The sequence below is a fragment of the Liolophura sinensis genome, chromosome 8, assembly GCF_032854445.1.
Source record: "Liolophura sinensis isolate JHLJ2023 chromosome 8, CUHK_Ljap_v2, whole genome shotgun sequence".
Lineage (NCBI taxonomy): Eukaryota > Metazoa > Mollusca > Polyplacophora > Chitonida > Chitonidae > Liolophura > Liolophura sinensis.
In genome coordinates, this window is record NC_088302.1 from 45,916,350 (window position 1) to 45,940,999 (window position 24,650).

The window sequence follows — 24,650 nt, forward strand, 5'->3', positions numbered from 1 at the left end:
TTATGTTGGTGTAAGTACGTGTAACTTTAGACTTACCTTTAGTGTTATGTAGTACAGGGGGCCACTTTCACAAAGCGGCGTATGTCATTTTTTTTATCGTACATTTGGCATACGATATTTTGTATGTCAGTGTTGACGTACCCTTGTCCTATATGTACGATATCGTACAAGTACGAAATCTTTGTGAAAGTGGCCCCAGGATCTTCAGACAACAGAGGCGTTCAACTTTGTGCTAATGTTAGAGCTTCAGGTTTGTTGAATAAAGGGAGACAACTCTTTTGAGATTTTCCAACTTTCCTCTGCATGTTTTACAGGACATTTTTATCTGTAAATGTGATATTATCAGCATATCTGTCTGTGTGTCTGTGATGGTCTTTCTGACCTATCCATCCTACATCTACTATCCAGTTACTTCTCTCAGTAGGGAAGGAAGGGCTCTAAACTGTTTCTAAATTCAGTATTTAGTGTAATGTTATATGAAACTTATGATCATTAGACTTCCATAGCATCGTCATGCTATTCAGACGATGTTGTGTGTTATTCAGAGACTGGAAACAGGAAGAAGCCTAGAAGTTAAAAGTGTTTGCGTTTCATTTTTGCCAAGGTGCGAGTTCAGAATGAGCCTTGGACGTGGAATTTGTAGAGTCGCTCGCTCTCCCGCTTGTTTATGGGAGAAATGCTGAGCTCACCAGAGCATTATTTGAGCTACACAGGACTGTGATGGGTGTAGGGACAATGTGCTGATGAATAAATTTGACAAAGTCAGGTATTGTCTTGGGGACATATCCTGTCATCCTCGCCTGGACTTGTCAACGGCTGGGGCTATGTCAATACTGACAACGCTGTCCAAATTGTAACAGATTCCATAATCATGGTTCTGATTGGATGTCTGTTCAGTTGGAGCTGTGTGGTGCTTGTCAGTGGTCAGGAACTGATGCATAATTGATTTGAAATTGTTGTGTCAAGTCTGTTGACAGATGAGTCAGTTTGTAGTGCTGAGGGTAATTTTATGAGTTGAGTTAAGTGTAGACAAGTTTTTGTTGAAAACTTAACCAGCTATGAAGATCATGTTCGGCCATCTCTTGTAACTAAATTTTTATCAGTACATTATATATAAGAACAAATAACAAATGGAAATGTTTCATTATTTCTGATATGAAACTTAGATGGTGTCTTCATTTTTGCCACTGTCACTGTGCCTCTTTTTTCAGAGTGTTAGGCTTTGGGGGGTGCAAATCAATGAAGCCTCTGTCACCTGTGTATTTAAGGCACACATTTACCTGTATTGGTCTTGGGTGGGGTGGGGGGGGGGGATGAGGTGGAGATAGATGAGAGCTGTTCAAGGTGTTACTTGACATAGTTGCCTGCTCAACCACTGCTTGGGATTTTTACTCCTTTGTCTGAATCCAGAATCAGAACTATGATAAAGTTCCTAGAAAATGTCCAGATGTTTTCAAACACTCTCAAAAGTGTTTTCCATTATTTAAAGATGCATAGATTTTCTGACCGAGATGCTCAAAAGTACACCTGGTCTCCCCTACTGGTAAGTCTGAATGTGTGATTTGTGTTGTATGTTGATTCTGTCACATGCAAATTGAGACTGTGGCTATTTTACTACTGGGTAATGTTTAGATGTACTATTTTAAAAGTCACCTTAATAAAGTCAAATCGTACTGGAATGCTCATTGTTTAGTTATTAGCTCCATGTTATATGAAAGGAACAGATAGCAAAACTCCTTTCAAAGAATACATGGACATTCGTGATATATTAACGACAGATGTATCAATACAGAAAATTGTCATATCATTGTGATTGCCCCAATTGTGTAAGCAGCTTGAAAATAACGTGTAGGAATTTAAATTCGCATATAGCAGTTTGTCCTACATGTATATAAGGATTGTAAATCAGCTTTTGGGGTTTTGCTTGAATAAAAATAAAAATTGTTACTAACGTGATATCGTATTGAGCACTGGTCGAAAACTCAGTTATTTGTTCTTGTTCATCTGAATCAGGTTACCTTAGGTCATAATTACAAAGGAAAGTTAAGACTGTACATGTATAAGCGTCCCTGATGGAGCTGAAGATCAGTCATGACTGATGTCTTTAGCCCATTAGTTATTCAAGGGAAATAACCCTTCAAGTCAATACAAGGACACTGCACACAAGGCTAAATTTCAATTGTGGGTTACCACAAAGATTGTCCTAACTTCAGATAATCTGTGGATTTTATGAGTGTATTGAAATTAGATGTTAGTCAGGATTGTTTGCTTGGGAGCTCACCAAAGGTAAATGGATGTGGCTCTCATGTAACATTCTATTTTGTCATTAAGGTATTATACTGTAATTTAGATGCTATTTTTTGGCGCTCTTATTTCATGATTTTATCACGGTGTTAGGGTGTTTGTAGATTAACTAATAAAGTTGTGTGTATGTCAGAGGGGAGGGTGGCGTAGGGATTAAAACTTGAGGAGGGAAATGTTGTAGTGATGTCTGTGGCTGTTTACATGGTACATCCCTGCAAACACTTTCCTAGTCAGTGTTCCCCCATCCGGATTTGTTCTGCCCCTGTCTCCCCACCAATATGTGTCCTTCACTGGCTTTCTCATCTTTGTCCTTGTGTAAACATCTGTACTGCATGTATATGTACAGGTATGTAGGCGGTATATTTGCGAAGTTCACTACTGCAGTTTGCAGACTTCCTGAAGTAGGCTTACCTTAAAAAATGCATACATAATATGCTTAATTGCGTAAAACTCATGTAGTAATGTTGCAAGCCTATGCAAGCAGGCTACACATGATTGTACATGTTCAGGGGCCAGAATTGCGTGCATTGTTAAATTCATGTACATCTACATGCAACTATTATATTGCATGTATTTGTAATACATTACTGCAGTTAGATATACTTGTGCGTGCAATTTGTAAAATATTTCCTTTTTTTGTTTTAAGAAAAAAACTGAGTGTGGTCGAGTGGTTTCAGTCGCTAGGACACACAAGTTGTAGGTTCAAATCTCGGACTTGGGCAGGGGATTTTGGGTATGAGGATTCCAGTGCTCTCACTGTTTGTGAGGATTTGGTTAGCAGTAGCGCTCATTGTCATTCAGGTGGCTATTTGGTAAAGATTACTTGTCTTCCACCAATGTGGTCTGCATATATGTGTGTCATGTGATTGAGTGTCAATAACATGCTGAAGGTTGGTGGTTTAGTCTGAGCATTCTACCATTTCGTTTTCATACAGCTGACTGCCATCATACAGGTAAAAAGAACTTTTCATTATAGTGTTAAATGTTAAAACAATGTTCTAAAACATCTCATTCTACTAAGATATAAATGTACATGTGTGGAGTGATGGTTTTGTCAAGGTTTGACATTGAATAAAAAGGTTCACCCACCTTGCATGTGTAGGCTTTTTCTGCTGAGCTTCTGTACAAGCAGCATTACAATCTTGTGATTCTCATAACTCTTGGACAAGGACTGAAATCCATCGGAATAGTAGCATTCACAAAGAACCTGAAAATAATAAGTGTGAGCTTTACCTGTCAGATCTACATGTAGTCCACAATATCCTCTTCTGATGTGTTTACCACGTTCTGTAAACTTGATGAAGAGAGCTTGTATAGCACCGGTGAAGCCTCAGAAACAAAGGTGTCACACATATACATTGTATGTCTCCCTAGGGTTTAGACACACATGCATTATCGCTCTTAATGCACACTACTTAAATCATTGAGAGGTTATGTCCTTATCTGTGGTCCGTCAGCCCTGGTTAGGCTCAGGGGATTCAGAGGCTTTATCCTTCAAAAGCTCAAATTATCATGTACTCAAGATATGGAGAATCTATATTAAGCTCATATTATCTGTGCTTTCAGTTTGATATAAGCCAGTATATACCTAATTTGGCCCTGGTTAAAAGTCTTACAAGCACTTCGGAAAGCCTGAGAGTAAATCTGAATGTATTAATGAATGATTACAGCTTAATGCCTGATCGGCAATATTGCAGCCAGATCATGCATATTATCTGATTGATGTTTGACAGGATATAATTAGCAGCCACTTGCGTTTGCAAGGTGCATGCAGGCACTGGTACATATGGGTGCAAGATGACATATCTTTGAAATGTACATATGTATTGGACACAGGGCATACCCTAAATAACCTAAAAATTTGAAATTTGGGAGGCAAATAAATGTCATGAGATATTATTTCTGGTGCTAAATTTTACATTTTCCCAAACACCTCATAAAGCACCTTCCTAAAATGAATAGAACTCTGAGAATCTAGAAAAATGAGCAACTTAGTCATGGATTTAAATTTAGGTCATTTAGAGTAGCTTGTAACCCTCTTTAGGTCATTTAGGGAACAGTAGCTTGTAACCCTCTTTAGGTCATTTATGGTAGCTTGTAACTCTCTTGAATGCCTGTACCAATAAGACTACAGCAATATGCTATAAAAGGTATCATGTTACCTTATCTTATAAGCTTGTTCATCATACATGTACTTTACAGCCAAGGTTTCAGGCTTCGGTCAGTAGTGATGAAGTGCATGCATGGCTTACTTGCATTCAACCACCTACATGTAGCTTTAATAGAAGAGGTGATTGAATTTCACACAAACATACAAATGTACAAGCGCAGCAGAAAAGCTCTAGGGAAGGCATTGTTGTTGATGTTGTTAGGGATGGTGTTGTTCTTGATTTGAGGGATGCAGCAAGTCCTGTTATGCTTTAGTGATATCCCATTCACAGTGCTGTACATGTACATGTGTTTGTTTAAATAGGTTGGAAAGGCACGTTTTTGTTCCAGAATGACATTTGATGTTGTGATTTGCTAAAGCTATGTCTTACTAGTGTTTGACCGTGTATGGTACTCACCTGTATGTTTGCTTGCATTAATTGTGGTATGTCTGTTTGTTAAGAAGTAAAGAATGGGCAGTTCAAAATCTAATTTCTGGTAACAGGTGAAACAACAAAGTTGCTTTGAACCAAGTGTGTACATGAAGGTGCACCTGCTATGCATTTATGTTCACCTGGATTAGGCACATGTTTTCCAGCAATAGTCTCATCCAAGCCTTTGTTGTTGGTGTTAGGGGTTGGTCATTAGCACCTGTTTAGCAGATGTTTTAAGCATGTGTCCATTTGTAAGCTGTGACTCTGAAAGATCTGCTGTGTCAGTCACTAGCACTGAAGGTATACAGACATTACGCGAAGACTTTATTGTATGATTAAAGCTTCACAAGATTATTTTAGGCCAGCACAACTGATTTCAAGAAATGCACATCTTTCAAATGCCATACATACATGGAAGATTTGAATTTTCGGCAGTATGACTCCTCTATAATAAAGCATAAGCAGACAATTCCAGATATAGGCCTACACCTAAATACACTTAGCTGTTCAACGTACCTAACAGAAAAGCGCTTGTGACGAAACACAAAATATTGGTTGGAATAGAGGATAGACAAAAAGCTTTTGTTGTCTTTTCCTTTGAACATTTCTCATAATGAACTTAGGAATATTTTTTTACTTGAAGGAATTTATTTAAAAAAAGATATATACATGTTCCTGATAAGGTCAGCGGGTACATCACACCATCTGGAGGTAGCCGAAGAGTTGAAAGCTCAAAACTTTGTAGGCCATATTGGAGAACTATTGACATGGCTTATTAGAAGAGCATGCATTACTCCAGTACGGCCCTCATAATATACTGGCCATGTGAACCCTGAACATGCTGACATTGTCTTCTCAGTGAGAAATAGTTAACAAGTTCTCCCATTTGTAGGCCAGATGTCAAAGGGCAAAGGTAGAAAACCTGGTTAGGGTCATCATGTAGCTCAGGTGATCCCATTGTATGTCATCGTTTAGAGATCTGCCACGTCACTGTGGCATGTATAAGGCTCCCCCCCCTCCAACCACGACCGCCAACAAACATACACACACACACAAATGACTGACACCCATCTTGTCCTCATGCAACACTGTAGTAGGGGAGGGCATGTTTAATCATCAGAATGTCTTGCCGTCCTTTAAAAGTGAAAAAAGATACTTGTACATGTAGAAGTTGTTGGTACAAAATTGTTGTTACAAAGTCATTGTTTTCAATAGAATGTGTCCCACCTTAATACTGGCCACCGTCATATGTGAAATATTCGTGAGTTTCCTCCGAAGAGCTTGTTAAATTATGGTTAGTCTAGGAATCCATTTTGACTTTCCTGGAGTTTCACTGTGCTTATTCCACAGTTGGAACATCAATCAGTCAGCTTTGTCTACGGATGTGACAAAGTAGCAACTGACACTTTGTGGCTGACGGGATTAGCAGAATGGGTTCCTGCAGGTATCAAGATTGTGGTGAGCTACAGTTTCCTGTGCCTACAAGCCATCCCTCACCACTGTTTACCTGCCTCTGTGTATGGTGCAGAATTTCCTGTACCCAGTTCCTAAACCTACCCCAGTTATCACACACCTTGTCAACATCAGGTTATTGAATTTTGGCATTAAGAGCCTTTGGAGGCAGGCAACTCTGTCAAGTACAGTTAGTGCACAAGTGAGTTCACCAGTGTTAATTAGCAGGAAAACTACTTAGGCAACAAATTGGAAGTTTCATCAGTGAACTAGTCCAGGAAAACTGTAATTTACCTATGGAGTTGAAATTGGATGGGAGTTTTTCCCCCCCCATGGCATGCATCCTGACTGTATGTAATGTGTATAGATAGGACTGTATATGTACATGTCCCTTATCTAATGTGTTATCATAAGCTGTTGACACACAGATAGAAATATACATTATTAGTCAGGGGAATAACTACAGGCTGGCACATGTAAAGTAAACAACATTCATAAAAACAGGAAAAATGTGAAAAATGCTCTTTATGTATTTCTGAGCTTTTATCTAGCTTTATCAGTCAGTCCTTGATGTGAATGTCCAGCTGTAGTGGTTACATATAGGTCTTTTATACATCTATCACATTCAGGAACTATGATGTTTGATTGAAAGAAAACACAGAGTTGCTGTTAAGGGCAATGCTAATTTACCTGTGAGGCTGACCTGGAGAGAAAGGTGCTCCGGTGTTGATAACACTTCAAAAGGGCCAGTATGTGAGGAAACTGTGATTTCCTGGAGGGTTATTTTAATGTGGGAGCCTATGTTTATTCTGTCATTGGACGGCTCACTCCTATGTTGTACCGTGTATGTCACTCAGGTAGAGATAGGGCTGTTTACTGAACTGCTGCACAACATGTGGTGTCCCTAACAGGGAAACGAGACGCAGAAGGTATGCCTGCATAAAGGGAATAACATTGCGGTGTTGAGCATGTAAGATCTGGCTGTAAGCAGGGCTGCGTGCTAGGATTAAATACACAGGCCTGTGTGGAGGGGACTTGTGATTTAGAGGTCTGGGCGCAGCCAGCATAGACTCAATACCCGATTCATAGCCATCATGTCTTTGCTACGCGGCCTCAGTGGCTACTCCAAACTCCAGGTAGGTGCTCTTAAGTTCTGTGGAATCCTGTGGATTCAGTGGTTCTATTTTAGTGTGGAGGAATATGGTGATGGTTTGTCGTGTTCATGCTGAATCGTCTGAGCTATAGTGACAGTTGTACATGTATGTATGGACAGTAATACCAGGATATTATTATACAATGTATAATATTTCAAGCTCATCAGAGTGATGACCTCTGCAAAATTGAGGTCATCCAGTATACATTTAAACGGATGAAGTGTATTAGATTCATTTTAGAAACATTGAAAAACAACAAGAAACCAGATCGTGTATAACATACTAACCATTTATCATATGTGAAATTTTAAATATTTGCAATATTCTAATCATCCTTGTGATGATCTGGGAATGTGTACACTTGAACAAGAGTTCACGATTACCATGTGTACTCAACTTATTTTGTGTTATGTTGCATTCATAATTGGTCAGTTTGACGTTGACTTGTGATTTCCATGCCTGAGTGTTTGTTCAAGAGATATATTGGCCATATTCCTGTATGAAACCGTTAAGGGGTAGACTGAAATGTCAAGATGGCTTCCTGTCTTGTTGACGCCTACAGGTACATTGTAAGATGGGTTGGTCAAGTTAAGTGTGTTGGGTTAAGTGTGTTGACAGAGTCTTCAAACTCTGTACCTTTCATGTGTATTATATACAATGCAGGGATGGGCTGTAAGTGCATTATAGCAGTGTAGACAAAGCTGTGATCATGATGGCAGATGAATGACATAAACCTACTTCCTTGGGGCAGCATTGGTGTTTTTATTTTGTCTTTCATTGTTAGTACGCTATCAAGTATGGTAGCATTCATTTGTTCATTTCAGTATATTTACAAAAATTTTCAATATATTTACAAAAAGTATATTAAATAAGCACAGTAACTCCAAAGAGATTCATTTTCTAGATCTCAATATTTTGACTTTAATTAAGTCGTCCTTAGGAGAATTGTGATCAGGATCGAAATATCGAGATCATCAAAATGAATTTCTGCAGAGTTACTTTGCTAAGCTGTTCAGTGGATCAACTAGATGTGAAGATCTTGCTCCTCAACTTGTACATGGTGTGGAATGGCAAGTAAATAGATGAAGAAATAGCACATTCAGAGAGCTGAAGCTCCCTAAGTCTTCAGCATGTCCACTATAAATGAAGATGGTATTCAATCAGAATTTTAAGATTTAGGGCCCATATTTATTAAGAAACTTAAGACTTTAAAAGTCATAAATTGCAAGGGCTTAAAAAAGTCAAACTCGGATCAGGAAGGAACTCAAACTGTGCTTGGGGCATAGTTTTGCAGTAAAGGATCATTGTAAAAATCTTAACTTCACAGATCAAAATATTTTATTTTTAGCTATGTTTGAATTTTTAACTTACATGTATGAAGTCTCACGACATTTGATAAATATGGCCCAGGTATTCATAAGTGCAGTTTCTGTGACAAGTGTTGACAGTACGCTTTTCTTGCCAGTCCAAACTGAGAGTTGAGCTAGACCCCTGATGGTAAACATTCTGCTGTTGATAAACGCTTACACCCAAATTAAACACAGTATGTTATACAGATGAAGGTACCCCTGTCTCTGAGAGATACTTGTTTCTTGTTTACCCCATATCATGTTCACACACGAGTCGTAATTGTACTTGACCTATCCTTTTTTTTTTGACAAGATGTTGGGACATGTTTAAAGTCTAGTATAGTCCAAATGTTGATCACCAATTTGATCACTTCTGTCATTTTATGAGGTGTTATGTTTAACTCAAAGGCTCAAAGTCAAATGTTTGATATGCTGCTGAACATTTTAGACATAAGAGTATTACATGTACAATATGTTTATTACCTAGTGGCAGCTATGATAATTTAATCAGGATATAAATATGATCTTGAAGCTTGAAGGTTTTTTTTTTTTTTTTTGGCGCTGATCATTTTGCGTGCAGGTCGTGGAAACGTCAGCATGTTGTGGAGGTAGCATAGTGTAAAGGGTCCACAAAATCACAAACATTTGTTGTGTATTGCCTGTATATAAACCTGGATTGTAAAGCCCTAGAAGGGTTCATAATCTTTACGTCAAAATTCTGTGAAATTGCCATTCCTTTCTTCCTGTAGGTGAGCCTGCTGATTATGCGTTCTGGATACAGGAAGCTGTAAATAAAGCTGTATAAATAATTGAGCCTATAATGAACGGTCAGCATTGTATGGCAGCTCACCTGGCCGGCAGATTAATTTATTGATTACCGTGTAGAGTAATTATGCCTGGCAGTGCAGAAGTTCACTTCGGTTATAAAAGAAAATGTTGCTGAGCCTGAGGTGTTTATAACACACACATAATGATCCTGGAGCTTCTCACCAATGTGGTCACAGTGGGTTCAAGTCCAGCTGTATGCTGGCTTCTTCTCTGGCCATATAGGGAAAGGTCTGGCAGCAACCTGCGTATGATTACGGGTTTACCCACCAGCTTTGCCGGGATTCCTCTCACCATAATGCTGGCCGCCGTTGTATAAGTGAAGTATTGTTGAGTACGGCATAAAACACCAATCAAATAAATAAATAAATAAATAAATAACACAAGTATATCTCTTATGATATACATGTTTTATGAACATGTGCAGTACTTAGGTATGTTAAGTGATATGTAGTCAAAACCATTTCAGCATTGTGCTAAAAATGATTGTATTTTTAAATCCAGCAGAGGGTGCATGTGATGGAAGAACCTGGAGTGTGATGTACAGATAAGCAAATTGTATTGGTGGAAGACAAGTGGTCTTCAGCAACGTAAAATTGCACAGAAGGTCATGTGTGTCATTAACAGAGACAGCAGGGAAATTAAATAATTCTCTGTGCAAGACCGGGTTTGAACCCATGTCTTGTGTGTTGTAGTGATTGGAAGGTAAATACCTTAACCCCTCTTTAATTTTTTTTTTTGCAGGTGATCCTAGAGAATAAGGAGGCAGTTGTAAACTATAACCCAGAGGAGACCAGCCCAGAGAAAATTGCTGATTTGATAGATGACATGGGCTTCCCTGCTAATGTGAAACCTGGCATCAGGGGTGCTCTGGCTGGTAAGCGAGATAATCCCCTCTCTGAAGCAACAGTTCTTATAGAGGGCATGACATGCATGTCCTGCGTGAGGAATATAGAGAAGAACATCTCTGGTAAGCCAGGGATTATCTCCATATCTGTGTCATTGGTGAACAAACGAGCCGAAGTTGTGTTTGATCCTGACCAAACTAACCCTGCTGAGATAGCAGAGTCCATTGACGATATGGGGTTTGAGGCTAAACTACCAGAGGGAAAGAGTCAGCGCATGTTGATTGCGCAAATCCATGTGGAGGGAATGACTTGTCAGTCTTGTGTTCGCAACATTGAATCTAACATAGCTGACAAAGCTGGGGTACAGGAAATCCGAGTGTCACTAAGCGACAAGGAGGCTTTTATTCTGTATGACCCTGAAGTCACTGACCTTGAAACGCTGAGGTCACAGATAGATGACATGGGTTTTGAGGCATCATTGCCTTCTTGTGACGCCTTGGCAGAAGAGTTTGACAAGCTGGCTTCACGATCTTCCACTGGAGCTGCTCCTCAAGACGAGTCCTGCCTGATCGGGATTCAGGGCATGACTTGTCAGAGCTGTGTGCGAAACATCGAGGGACACATTGGGCTGAAACCTGGCATCAAAAGCATTGAGGTCAATCTGGCCGGAAAAAATGGCAAGGTCAAGTATGACCCCAACATCATTGACCCATCGGCCATTGCTGAAGCCATTGATGACATGGGATTTGAGGCTAAGGTCCTACAGGGTAAAGTATCCAAGAATGCATCCCAGGCGTCTGAACCCCAACTGTCATCGGTTAAAATCGGCATCAAAGGAATGACGTGTAACTCTTGTGTGAAGACCATTGAGGGAAAGTTATCTGAGCATCCAGGCGTGAGCAGCATTAAGGTTTCCCTGGCTGAGGAAACTGGCACCATAGAGTACTGGCCCAACAAGGTCACCCCCAAGCAGCTGGAAGAGGCCATAGATGACATGGGCTTTGAAGCTAAGGCTCCAGGTAAGGGTTAGTAGGGACTGAAACTCACTAAAATAGGTTATCCTCATACACATATATGTAGGTGTAGTGAATCCTGACCAAAACAAGCAAAACCAGTGCGGAGGTGCAATAACTGCGACACCCCCCCAAAATTCATGTATTTTTCTTACCTCAAGATACACGTTAAGTGACTGGCTAATCGTAAAAGAAAACATGTCATGTCATATATTTCACCAAACAATCAACAGACCTAGTTACATACCACTCTATTACGCTATAGTTACATAACAGCAATCAGTGATTGTTTTACCAGGCTCGGGTAGTACCCCTAGGTCCTTGAGAAGGTCGGTATCTGATGAAGACGTCTCTAGAGGTGATCCTTGGGAACTGAAAATGGACAACGGTAGAAACAGTGTGCGCTTCAACAAAGAGGTCATGGATGACAGTGACCTGGAGAAATGTTTCCTGAGGGTGACGGGGATGACATGTGCGTCGTGTGTGGCGACAATCGAGAAAAACCTGCTCAAAGTTGAAGGTAAGAGAAAGTACATTAGGAACATGCAAGGATACACTGGTTAATGTCTGCACCGTGTTTGTTTTAATTAAATATGAGTGGTTGCACTTGTATGGCTTATATTTTTGCAGCTTGTAAAATCCCAAAAGAATGCCATTAAGTGACTTTGATTTCTTTACACCTTGAAGTGAGAAATTCAAAACATGTGAACACCACCTGGTTTGCCAGTTTTTGTCATGAAGATGTTTGTGATCATTTTCAGGAATCAAGAATGTGCTGGTGGCATTGATGGCTCAGAAGGCTGAGGTTAAATATGACCCAGCCTACATTCTACCCTCTCAGATAGCCAACAAAATCACAGGTCTGGGCTTCAATGCCAAGGTGATGGAGTCCGACACTCAAGGGCAGGCAACTGTGGAACTAAGCGTACGAATTGTTTTTGCTTGTTATGGGACTTTGTACATGTAGACTACAAATCTTAAACTTATGAGAGAGCAGATAAAGTAAACATGGCAGAGGAAGTATTTAATGACAACCTGATTTCTAGAGATAAAAAGTATTTTGCTTTTACCTGTTATTGTACCTCTTTGAAAACATTTTGAGTTAGTATAAATATATTTCAAGACAGAAAATGCCTTAACATTCACATTAATTTGGATATATTTTACAAGGGATTAAATCAGCAAGCAAAGAGGAGTGTTTACCCAGTGTGACAAAGCACACGTTCAGAGGTGGTAGTATTGTGTTTTCAGATCACAGGAATGACCTGTGCTTCGTGTGTGCATCTGATAGAGTCCAACATGAAGAAGAAACCAGGCATCGTCATGGCTACCGTTGCCCTGGCAACCTGTCGTGGGAAATTTACGTATGACACTGAAGCCACAGGACCAAGGACAATTATAGAAGATGTTAAGGTATGATGTCGTGTAATCAAGATTATTTGTAGCTCTTTTAAGATGTGATTCAAGATAATGATGAAATTATTGCATTACCTGAATATGTTTTTATTAATTTGATGTTTTACCTACTCACAAAGAATAAAGTTGATCCTGAAATCAGCTGTATTGATTAAGTGTGGATTTTATTGGCAGGCTTTAGGTTTTGATGCAACACTGCTAACAGATGGAGACAAACAAAAGGACATGTTGGACCACAGAGATGAAATCAAAAGGTTTGTCTCAGAACATGTCCACTCTTCTAAACACTTTTTGTCTGAGCCTGATTGTTTGTAATGGTGAAACTAATAAAGCTTTCCTTTTGCCCTTACAAGCCCTTAGTTTTCATACCTGGAATTAAAATGTTAATGTAAAAAAGAAATGTTCAGGATGCGACTTAACTTCACTAACATGATTTGCAGAAATTATATCTGACTCTATATAGATAGTCCTAGATCTATAACATGATTGTTAAGGAAATATATTTATCCCATAAGACATATTACTTTTTTCCTTGCACAGATGGCGATCTTCATTCCTGTGGTCTCTAACATTTGGCGTACCAGCCATTGCCATCATGATGTACTTCATGTTTGCTAGACCAGAAAATTCCGAGGATTTCATTGGCGAGCACAGCAACAAGACGGTGTATAGATCCAACTCCAGTGTGGCGATAAGAGATGGCCATTATCAGATCATGATCATCCCGGGTCTCTCTCTGGAGAACTTGCTCATGTTTATACTGGCCACACCTGTACAGGTGGGTTCTGATTGGTTAACTCCTTCCATCATGGGATGGACAGGCTTGAATGTCTGAGGCCTGAGATTCTGAGATAACCAAACTATGGGGTGTTGAGAAATAATTTTTGCAGCTTTAAGAAGCCTGCATCATTTTCACAAGACTGTAAATCTTCAACCTTTTCAACCAGGACTTTTTTCAGTGGAATTTATGCATACGATTATACAAAATGATTTCTTTGTGTCATTACAGATGCAAGCTTCATAAAAATGTGCAAATTATTTCCTGACACCCAATAGTTCCCTCAGCATGTTTCAAAATATTGGTTTGCAGAGGCAGTTGAAAAGGTTGAAGAATTAAGATAATTATGCGCATAGATTTTATTGAAAAATTGTGTTTTAGAGATCGAAGATTTATAGCACTACAGTTATAACATTCGAAACTATGTTTTCTGTCTTTCTTGCAGTTTATTGGTGGCCGATACTTTTACATCCAGGCGTACAAAGCGCTGAAACATCATAGCACAAACATGGATGTTCTGGTTGTCCTGGCAACAACCATCTCCTATCTTTATTCTGTGGGTGTTACCATAGCAGCCATGATCATTGAGGAACCAGTCAGCCCTGTCACTTTCTTTGAGACCACACCCATGTTGTTGGTGTTTATCTCCCTTGGAAGATGGCTCGAACACATTGCTAAGGTATACGTATGTTACTGGGAGGTATTCAGAAGGAGATCTGTAGGCTGTGTTACATTCCGGACTCATGGCTGTTATGTGTAGGTCTACTGCACTGGCCATGATGTATTTCATTTATCTAGTGCTAGCTGTACTGATCATGAAATTTTGATAAAAAGAATGTATTTTAAAAACAGTTCAATTTTTTTAAATATTATAAAATTTGTAACAAAATATGTAAACAGAGATTAGTCAAAACATTTGCGTTAGATGTATCAGAATTACGTCTGAATTGTTGTTTGAAATTAAAATATTTTTCAAATAAGTTTTAATAGTAAACTACAGCTACATTTGCTTTTAATATTTGGTTTCTCTACACTTCATGGTCTTTGCTTCTCTTATCAATATAACTATCACAGTATAATGTGATTGGGTGGGGTGTCATATCTGGTGTCTTAGGCATGATACTTCATTGGCAGCAGCACCTTCCAATACTCATCATCGTCATATGACTTCAAAGTGTTAAGTACAACGTATAACCCTCATGCATGCCCTACAGTCTGTTCCCATGTGTTATAACAGGGCAAGACATCTGAGGCTCTGGCCACCCTGATGTCCCTCCAGCCCCCAGAGGCTGTCATAGTGGAGGTGGACAAAGAGTGGAACATCCTGAGGGAGGAGGTTCTTAGTGTGGACCTGGTACAGAGAGGGGACATTCTTAAGGTAAGGTCACACCCCACAGCCCGGCAGCATATTATGATTTACTCTCAATTTTTGTTAGTTTGAAAGTTCTTCAGTTCTTCCTTGAACGTGGCGTGATTATGTTCATTATGAGCAGAATAACAGTGAGTGGATATTTCAGTTTCCTTCCACATTTTGTCATGCTGCAATTACCCGATAGATGATATTGCATAACTAAACCATAAGTAAATAAAATTACTGTGAAAATGGCTTTTGAATGTAGCGTCTATTACTTCATTAAGAGTCAGCTATTTATGATGGGGAAACATCATATTTGTGGACACTGATTTCATTTCAAACAACTATCAAATTGATCGTGTATGAGGCTATTTGAAATTATCCAGAAAATTGTTTTGAAAAGTGTAATGTTTTTAGGTAGCAATCTGCTTGTAAACAGATAAATTTGTCACCGTGAAAGTGAACTGTCTCGCAAGGCTTTGTTTAGATATCATCTTCCATACACTAATTAGTAGATAAGTTTGTCATGATGTCAGAGTATTTTCACCGAGAATAGAATAAAAAGTTGCAAATCTGCTTCACGCTGGTTACAGATGCTCAATCTGTGTGCGATGTCATGACATCACAAATTCCTAACCAAAGATGGAGATGAACAGTAATGTCACAAGACGTTCATTGGGGACATCAGGCTGGTTTCATCTTTGGATTTGGTTTTGTCAACAAAAACAACATTCCATGTTATAAATAATCATTCCTTCCATTTACATCATCAGACTAACATTTTGCATGGGCAAAAAGGAGTCCATGTCTTTGATCACCTTGTTTTTATGTAATGACAAAATGGTGAAGGATTATAGAATTATGGTAATGTTTACTGAATGTGAGCCACCCATGTTCATCCTGACAGGTGGTTCCTGGAGCTAAGATACCTGTGGATGCTAAAGTCATTGAGGGGACATCTATGTGTGACGAGTCCCTCATTACTGGGGAGTCCATGCCGGTGAACAAAAAGCCAGGTGAGAGCTGATGAAATAATTGCTTTGAGGAATTCTGGAAAAATTATAAAGCTATCTCCGTGTGTTATACTAACACATCTGTAATTATGTAAAAAAGGGTTTTGTTTTAATAGAAAGAGCTTCTGGCACTGGCACCTTACTTACACTGTTTGTGCCCTTGTTTAGGCTCTTCTGTGATAGGAGGCTCGATTAACCAGAACGGCACTCTGCTGATAGAGGCCACACATGTTGGAGCAGATACCACCCTGTCTCAGATTGTCAAGCTGGTGGAGGAGGCACAGACGTCCAAGGTATGGATAGAGTCCGTGTAACAAGGGATCTTTTGTGAATAAAAGGGTTTTGTTCTCTGCCTTTAGTTGAGGCATGAACTTGTCATCGTAGAATCAAACATTTCTGTTTTTTTTCTGTTAGTTTTGACCAATTCTGCTGCTAATTACAATGCTATATCATTTATGCGTTTGCTTGGTGTGCATAGCATTTTTCAAAATATTTCAAGTACACTAACAGTGAGCATGCATAATGCTGGAGGAAAGCGAGGAGAGTGCCTCAGAAAAACATAATCATATAAAGGTGGTTGTGATCCCCAGGAAGATGTGTTTGGTCACTGAGCCAGTAGTGAGTCTTAATGCTACATATAGATTTAACCTATATTTGTGCGCTTCCTTGTTATGATAATTTTGGTCATGTTTTGTACAGTAAATGACCAAAAAATTTCCACCAAAGGAGCATTTTTATTTTTTAAGGCATATAAATATTACAAAATATTACTTTTGGTGATGAAGCTTGCATTTTTCCAGTATGATGTACTGCCAAACAATCCTCAAAACATCCGTTAAAGATCAGTAGAAGACTCAGAATCTGGCAAAATGTGTATATTAATCATGTTAGAAATATTACATCACAAATTTGTATGTTAAACATCGATATTATTATAATGTAATGTTTGCTTGCCTGTGCCCTGTCAGGCCCCAATCCAGCAACTGGCTGATGTGATAGCAGGCTTCTTTGTGCCTATCGTCTTTGGACTGTCAACGCTCACCCTGATCAGCTGGCTGATAGTCGGCTACAGCAATGTCCGCATTATCGATCCTGACTTCAGTGTAAGTATAAAGAATTGCAAAATATATATACTTGTTTTGTGTACCATGGATAGATGCATAATGTTTCGCTTGCAAAACTGTGTTACAATATGAATTCTCTTCATCTTATTATGAGGAACCAGAGTCTGCGATTACTGGTATTATAAATATCAACTTTCAGCAGGCTTACCTTTGGAATAAATACATAACAAAAGTCTTGATAGTACCAATTTAGTTGTCAATAATTGTAAGGATGCACACTTGTTTTATTGAAATGCTGGTGAATTGAGGTGTCAAACATGTTTTTGTGCTACTATTCTTTGTTGCAACTTTATACATTGTATATTTGCTGATGAAGGTTCCTTTCTGGCAGAGGGGACCAGTGGCTATTGGTCCTTATTGCCTGACCAATAGGATCGCAAACTGGAATGCCATTCACACTAGTTCGGTGGCTACTTAAGTCTGGGGGCTTGTCAGATACCTGAAATAAGAGGGTGGTTTCCTCAGATTTCCTCCACCCAAATCGAAAGAGAAAGATATTTTGAGTTCAATGTTAAACTCAAGTAATTCCGTATTGATGATATGATTCTATGTGCCTGGTTTCAGGAGGATGGCCCTATCACACAACACGAAGTAATCTTCCAGAAAGCTTTCCAGTATGCTATCACAGTACTCAGTATAGCCTGTCCCTGTGCCCTGGGGTTGGCCACACCTACTGCCGTCATGGTGGGCACTGGAGTTGGAGCAACTAATGGCATCCTCATCAAGGGGGGAGAACCTCTGGAAACAACTCACAAGGTATTAGTCCGAGTCGGCCATGATAGTGGTATAGCGTTTAATATGTTTGTGGAAAACACACTGTTAGAATTTTCCTCCCCTTAAAAATACCTCAGAAGTAAATAAAACAGTTTCTTTTGGATTCTCATAAGTAGAAAGACTTTAAGAAAAGAGAAAGTAAAATTTTTAAGAATCTACCATTTTGGAAATAAATTACAAAATCCTGTACACTATTTTTTGTTATATGAATGTACTTTTTTCTTTTTGGGATCAATTTTACTTCTGAACCTACATGTAGCTTTAAAGTTCACCTTCAGTTGCTTACAATCTAGTTATCAAATGGACAATGGAATGACTTTGTTTCAGGTGCAGAGTGTTGTGTTTGACAAGACTGGTACCGTAACTCACGGTGTCCCACGTGTGGCTCGCATTGCGTCGTTTGTGGACGAGTCAGAGTTCCCTTTTGCTAAACTGCTGGCAATAGCGGGCACGGCTGAGAACAGCAGTGAACACCCAATCGCTTCCGCCATTGTCAAGTATGCAAAGGAGGTAGGTCTTCTAACAGTATATGGTAATTAGTTCACAGAGCAGAAGTATAGCATAATTGGAAGGCATCTTGCCCAGTTCAAGGTCAGTGAATAAAAATTCTGTTAAGTTGTAGTGTTACTGCTCATCATTTTAATATGTGAGCAAGGCAGTTAACGGACTCCCACATTGTGGCTGTGGGCTGGGATAGTTTGAACTGGACATAAAATTAGCTGCTGTTGTACACCCTAGAGACATAAAGAAGAACTGACTTCTTTTCTCTGCTGGGTTTTGGGCTGGCATTGTACCTTTTGGGTATTAATGTGCATGTAGGTGTTGTTCTTGACATTAAAGGTGGGCACACTGTTATCGAGTGGCTTATGTTGTTGTTGTAGACCCTGAAGGCAGAGACGCTAGGTAAGGTGACTGACTTTCAGGCAGTACCAGGCTGTGGGCTGAAGTGTAAGGTGAGCCAGGTGGAGCTGTTGGTGGCCGAACTGGACCAGGATGAGCTGAACAACCGGCGTAACTGGGCCGGCAGTGTTCGCGTCACTGTCGACACTCTACCTGTGGACACCATCAGGGACCAGACCATGAGGATTGAAGGTCAGTTTCTCTCTATATCGTTCCTTCGCTGGATTTTTAAAAGAAATAAAAATTTTGCTTCAAAACTCAAAACCTGGCTGTCAAACAGACATGAGATTTGCACACCCAAGAAAAACGCTGTCTGGGTGAAATTAACCTCAAACATAAGAATTATTATAACAGTGGATTTGCTTTCATTTAAACTACTTTGTTGACAGTCTTTTTTGTGAAAATACATTTATTAGAAGAGAGAGCAGGATGATGTGCTCTTTACCATATTGTTGGCAGTTTTTCCTTGAACTTCACTGCCATCTTGTGCTACCCTGATAATGGTAATGACAAATGGTAATGGTATGCTGTTGATCTTACTTTCAGACATTCCAATGAAAGTGCTGGGAGCAGCATCCTCCCAGATATACGAGGTTTTAATCGGGAACCGTGAGTGGATGCACCGTAATGGCCTGGTGCTGACAGACATGATGGAGAACACCATGGGTCATCATGAGGAGAAGGGACACACAGCTGTGCTCTGTGCCATCGATGGTGGGTGAGCCAGCCGGCTATTTAAGAATGTGAATTAAAACTTATTTAGACACATATTTGATTTTGGATATACGAGGTTTACTTTAAGGTGTGATCATGGCTACCCTAATCCCTCAAGCTTTTCACATATGATAGAGCAACTTTCGGTGTGATGTTTACACAGTTTTACTTGAATAATGTGACATAACGGCTTTGGTTGGGTTGGCCAATTTTAGGACTTCATAAAAAGTATAATTTAATCAGTGTACACACAACATTTCCCTTCCAATATACTTGAATAAACACCTTACCCTTACAAACTTGCGAAAAGGTTGAAGAATTACAGCATCCTATGTTTACTGTGACAGATGTGATCTTGATTATCCTATATTTATTTTGACAGGTTTGATCGTGGCTATCCTGTGTTTACTGTGATAGGTGTCACCATGTGTATCTTATGTTTACTGTGACAGGTGTGATCTTGGTTATCCTGTATTTATTGTGACAGGTGTGATCATGGCTATCCTATGTTAACTGTAACAGGTGTGACCATGTCTGTCCCATGTTTTCTGTGACAGGTGTGATCTTGGTTATCCTGTATTTATTGTGATAGTTGTGATCATGGCTCTCCTATGTTTACTGTGACAGGTGTGATTATGGCTGTCCTATGTTTACTGTTACAGGTGTGACCATGTCTGTCCCATGTTTACTGTGACAGGTGTGATCGTGGCTATCCTATGTTTACTGTAACAGGTGTGACCATGTCTGTCCCATGTTTTCTGTGACATGTGTGATCTTGGTTATCCTGTATTTATTGTGATAGGTGTGGTCATGCCTGTCCCATGTTTACTGTGACAGGTATGATCATGGCTATCCTATGTTTAGTGTGACAGGTGTGATCATTGCTATTCTATGTTAACTGTGACAGGTTTGATCATGGCTCTCCTATGTTTACTGTAACAGGTGTGATAGGTGTGACCATGGCTCTCCTATGTTTATTGTGACAGGTGTGATCTTGGTTATCCTGTATTTATTGTGATAGTTGTGATCATGGCTATCCTATGTTTACTGTGACAGGTGTGATCATGGCTCTCCTATGTTTATTGTGACAGGTGTGATCATGGCTATGCTGGCTGTTGCTGATACTGTGAAGGCAGAGGCTCATCTGGCCGTCCACACCCTCAAGGAGATGGGTCTACAGGTGATCTTACTTACCGGGGACAACCAGAAGACGGCCAGGGTCATTGCTAAACAGGTATAACATACATCTGAACAGGCCTTGGGTTCTTAACCCATATAAGTAGAAAATTTAGAAGTGGGAATAAATAAAAAAATAAATAAATATATCCAGACAAAGCGTTACGTATATAAAATAAATTGCGAACATTTTACCCGGGACTGTTGGAAACTAGTTTTAAGACAACTGATTTAGATTTAGATTTCTGCTCTATATCAGTGTAATGTATTTGTGACTTGTCTTACAGGTGGGTATAAAGAAGGTGTTTGCTGAGGTGCTGCCCTCCCACAAGGTAAAGAAGGTGAAGGAGCTTCAGAAGGCAGGGCGAGTAGTGGCTATGGTGGGAGACGGGGTGAACGATTCTCCTGCCTTAGCTCAGGCAGATGTGGGCATTGCCATAGGAACTGGGACAGATGTGGCTGTGGAGGCAGCTGATATTGTCCTCATCAAGGTAAACCTTCTCAAACTTGCTGGTTCTTTTGTTCTCATTCTAAGCAAAGAAGTCAAGTAAAATACACAGACTAAGTAATACTGAGAAATTAATAACAAATGGACATTTGTATATGTGATACCTAAAGTTTGTGTGTTTTGGAGATGTTTTTCTGGGTTCAAAAGGGGCTATGTGTCAGCCACATTCATCACTAACTGTATTATACTAATGTAAGTGTGATCTTATCATAACAGAAAACATCAGTTCAGGTACAAAAGATTACCCTGAATGGTAATTCAAGACCTTGATCTTTGTTTTAGAATGACCTGTTGGATGTGGTAGCTGCCATAAAGTTGTCCAAGGCTACAGTACGTAGGATTCGCCTGAATTTCTTTGCGGCCATCATCTACAATGCTCTAGGAATACCCATTGGAGCAGGTGGGTTGTTCATTTAGTTGTTAACATGATATAATGTGACAACAAAACAACAGTGGTAGGTAATTAAGATATAAGATAAAATTATAATATAATAAGATATTTGATAAAATTATCTTCTAACAATACAGAGCAAGTTTTGGGAATTCAGTGCTGACTAATAAAGCATTATACTGTATAACATTAAGGCGTATTTTGGCTGTGATTCATTGTCAGTTTTAGCAGTATTTAGCAATAATTCTGAAGTGTGTGGCATTTGTCAGCACAGACTTTTCAGTCCCTGTCTCTCTCTCTCTCCCTCCACAGGTGTTTTCATGCCCCTGGGCCTGTCCCTCAAGCCCTGGATGGCATCTGCAGCTATGGCAGCTTCCTCCGTCTCTGTTGTGGTCTCCTCACTCCTCCTCAAAACGTAAGTTACTACGTCTCCTTCCTCCTTAAAACTTGGGTTGTTCTAGCTCCTGACTCCTTAAAACATAGGTCACTGTGTTCCCCTCACTCTTCCTCAAACTTCGGTTGTTGTAGTCCTGGACCCCTCAAAACATAGGTGACTGTGGTCCCCTCACTCTTTCTCAAAACTTAGGTTGTTGTAGTCCCGGACCCCTCAAAACATAGGTGACTGTAGTCCCCTCACTCCTTCTCAAAACTTAGGTTATTGTAGTCTTGGGCTCCTCAAAACGTAGGTGACAGTAGTCCCCTCACTCCTTCTCAAGACATATTTTGTTGTAGCCCCGGGCTTCTGAAAACATAGGTGACTGTAATCCCCTCACTCCTTCTCAAAACTTAAATCAACTCTTCTCTCCTCCTCATAACTTAGGTTGTTCAGGTCCCTGATATAGGAGACAATAGTCCCCTCAGACCATCTCACAATATAAATGAAAGCCTAAGTCACTATTACCTCGTCAACCCTCTTCAAACGACTAATTACATATGGCCTCGTCTGGTAGATGAGAGCACTGACAGTTTGTATAAGCAACATTCATTAATATAGATGTTCTCTGCTCTCTTAACAGTCTTAAGCACATTGGTAATTGGCAGTTGGGGCCTCCGTGGATCAGTCGGTTAAAGCGCTAGCGCAGCGTAATGACCCAGGAGTCTCTCACCAATGCGGTTGCTGTGAGTTCAAGTCCAGCTCATGCTGGCGGCCGTACATGAGAAGGTCTGCCAGCGGATGGTTGTGGGTTTCCCCCGGGCTGTGCCCGGTTTCCACCCACCATAATGCTGGCCGCCGTCGTATAAGTGAAATATTCTTGAGTACGGCGTAAAACACCAATCAAAAAAAAAAAAAAAAATTGGCAGTATTGATACGTTTATTGTGCAGTTTTTTTGATAGATCTACAGTAAAAAGTGATAAGCAAAATAGTTCATATTGGACGGTGAATTGGAACAGACTAGTTATACTATCCTCAATACAAACAGTGTTTAAACAAAAACGGTGAAATTATACATCTTCTTGTTAAAGGTTCCGTAAGCCCACTCGGGACAAAATGCTGAATCAGGAGTATTACAAGAAATTCTATGAAGAACAGGATGAGAGCATGGACAACATTTCCATGCACCGTGGCGTGGAAGATGAGACTCCCAGCCCCAAGGGAAGTAAGCAGGGCAGTATCCTGTCACGTCTGAGTGGGCGAAACAAGAAATCAGGTCCAGACCATACCAGTCTGCTAGAGGGTGATATGGAGATGGAGATAGTCTAAACAAAGGGCAGACAACTTTGAAGTACAGCTTAAAAACAAATGTGCTAGTAGTATATCATATCTATTCATTGATATTTTTTTCCACCTGTTTAAACACGTCTTTTTCGCTCAATTAATATGATATTGCCATTCTTGTATAACAAGAAACTTATGGATGTTTGATTTTGCAAATACATGCACATGCATAAAACAAACATGATCAAAAAATAATGTTTCAATTGAATTTGTCTCTATTTCACTAAATGTTTATTTTATCAAAGAAATCCATTTTGTTTAAGCTAAAAAATGTGTTTTAAGATATTAGTTTTTAAGCCATGGAGATGTATGAAGTATGAAAATTTACTGAAAAATGCAGGGGAGCCAAAAATATTGTAACTGTATGAGGGGTAGCAGAGCAAATATTTGAACAGTAACCAGAGTGGTATTTTAAGTACCTCTTCAACAACTGTCAGGTGAATTTATCATTAATTATGATGACTGAAAAGTTCTGAGGTTTTATGAGTTTATTTATGAACATGCATAAACTTGAAGTTTGGTAGCTATTGCCATATTGCTTATGTCTTTTACGCAACTTTATATATATATATATATATACATATATGTATATCAGTGCTATTAACATCTGCTTTTACAATTGTGGTAATATTGTGGCCTTTGTTAGATTTTGATGACTTGCTAAAGAGCTTACTTTTTGGACTTTACAGAAGATCCTAGTATGAAAGATATTTTCACAATCCATGTTTGACATCTTATGACTGAGACTCTTGATGTGACATTATCATTTATTGCATTAGTCTTGATACATGTTCATACATTACCGTGGCATTGTTTTATATTAGGCCTACAAGTATGTCCCTTGTGACCATCTCAGCTGTGTCTATGTAGACCTCAAGAAAGCGAAAAAAATGTCATGTTTTTAAAAAAATTGACTTCTAAAAGATCACCTCTTGGCAAAAATAGTTGTTTTTAATTTGTCACCAGCGTGCGACGTCAATCAATGTGATGTAGTGTGTGCCTTACTGTCAGACTGTTTTGATGTAGGAGTCAAGGTAGAAAGTAGTTCCCCAAATTGACCTTTCTTACTCTTCTTTGATATGGCATGTTCCTTGAACTACCCTGCCCACTGTTGTAAAACAACACTGTCATCAGCTCAAGTGTCATAAAATAAGTCTAATTTTATAGAGGATGTACAATAAGTGACCCATTATATTAGTTTTATTAATGAGTTGTGTAATTTTCATTTGTTCTGAGGCTTTGTTAAGGAACAAAGGG

The 24,650-nt window shown here is 39.4% G+C and overlaps 1 protein-coding gene across 2 annotated transcripts in view; it reads left to right on the forward strand.

Moving 5' to 3' along the window:
- LOC135474023 (copper-transporting ATPase 1-like) overlaps positions 1-23,945 on the forward strand; it is a 33,218-nt gene extending 9,273 nt beyond the window's left edge. The window contains exons 3-22 of one of the 2 annotated variants that reach the window (XM_064754004.1): positions 10,411-11,539; positions 11,826-12,047; positions 12,289-12,452; positions 12,779-12,940; positions 13,118-13,197; positions 13,484-13,721; positions 14,167-14,400; positions 14,959-15,099; positions 15,983-16,091; positions 16,257-16,381; positions 17,057-17,191; positions 17,777-17,968; positions 18,314-18,496; positions 18,868-19,078; positions 19,433-19,600; positions 20,692-20,834; positions 21,064-21,267; positions 21,567-21,684; positions 21,988-22,090; positions 23,141-23,945. In XM_064754004.1, the coding sequence (XP_064610074.1) occupies positions 10,411-11,539; positions 11,826-12,047; positions 12,289-12,452; positions 12,779-12,940; positions 13,118-13,197; positions 13,484-13,721; positions 14,167-14,400; positions 14,959-15,099; positions 15,983-16,091; positions 16,257-16,381; positions 17,057-17,191; positions 17,777-17,968; positions 18,314-18,496; positions 18,868-19,078; positions 19,433-19,600; positions 20,692-20,834; positions 21,064-21,267; positions 21,567-21,684; positions 21,988-22,090; positions 23,141-23,378 (4,299 nt within the window). In that variant the 3' untranslated portion in view covers positions 23,379-23,945. The remainder of the gene's footprint in view (positions 1-10,410; positions 11,540-11,825; positions 12,048-12,288; positions 12,453-12,778; positions 12,941-13,117; positions 13,198-13,483; positions 13,722-14,166; positions 14,401-14,958; positions 15,100-15,982; positions 16,092-16,256; positions 16,382-17,056; positions 17,192-17,776; positions 17,969-18,313; positions 18,497-18,867; positions 19,079-19,432; positions 19,601-20,691; positions 20,835-21,063; positions 21,268-21,566; positions 21,685-21,987; positions 22,091-23,140) is intronic. The other variant, XM_064754005.1, reaches the window with a different exon arrangement.
- The last annotated feature ends 705 nt before the right edge of the window (positions 23,946-24,650 follow it).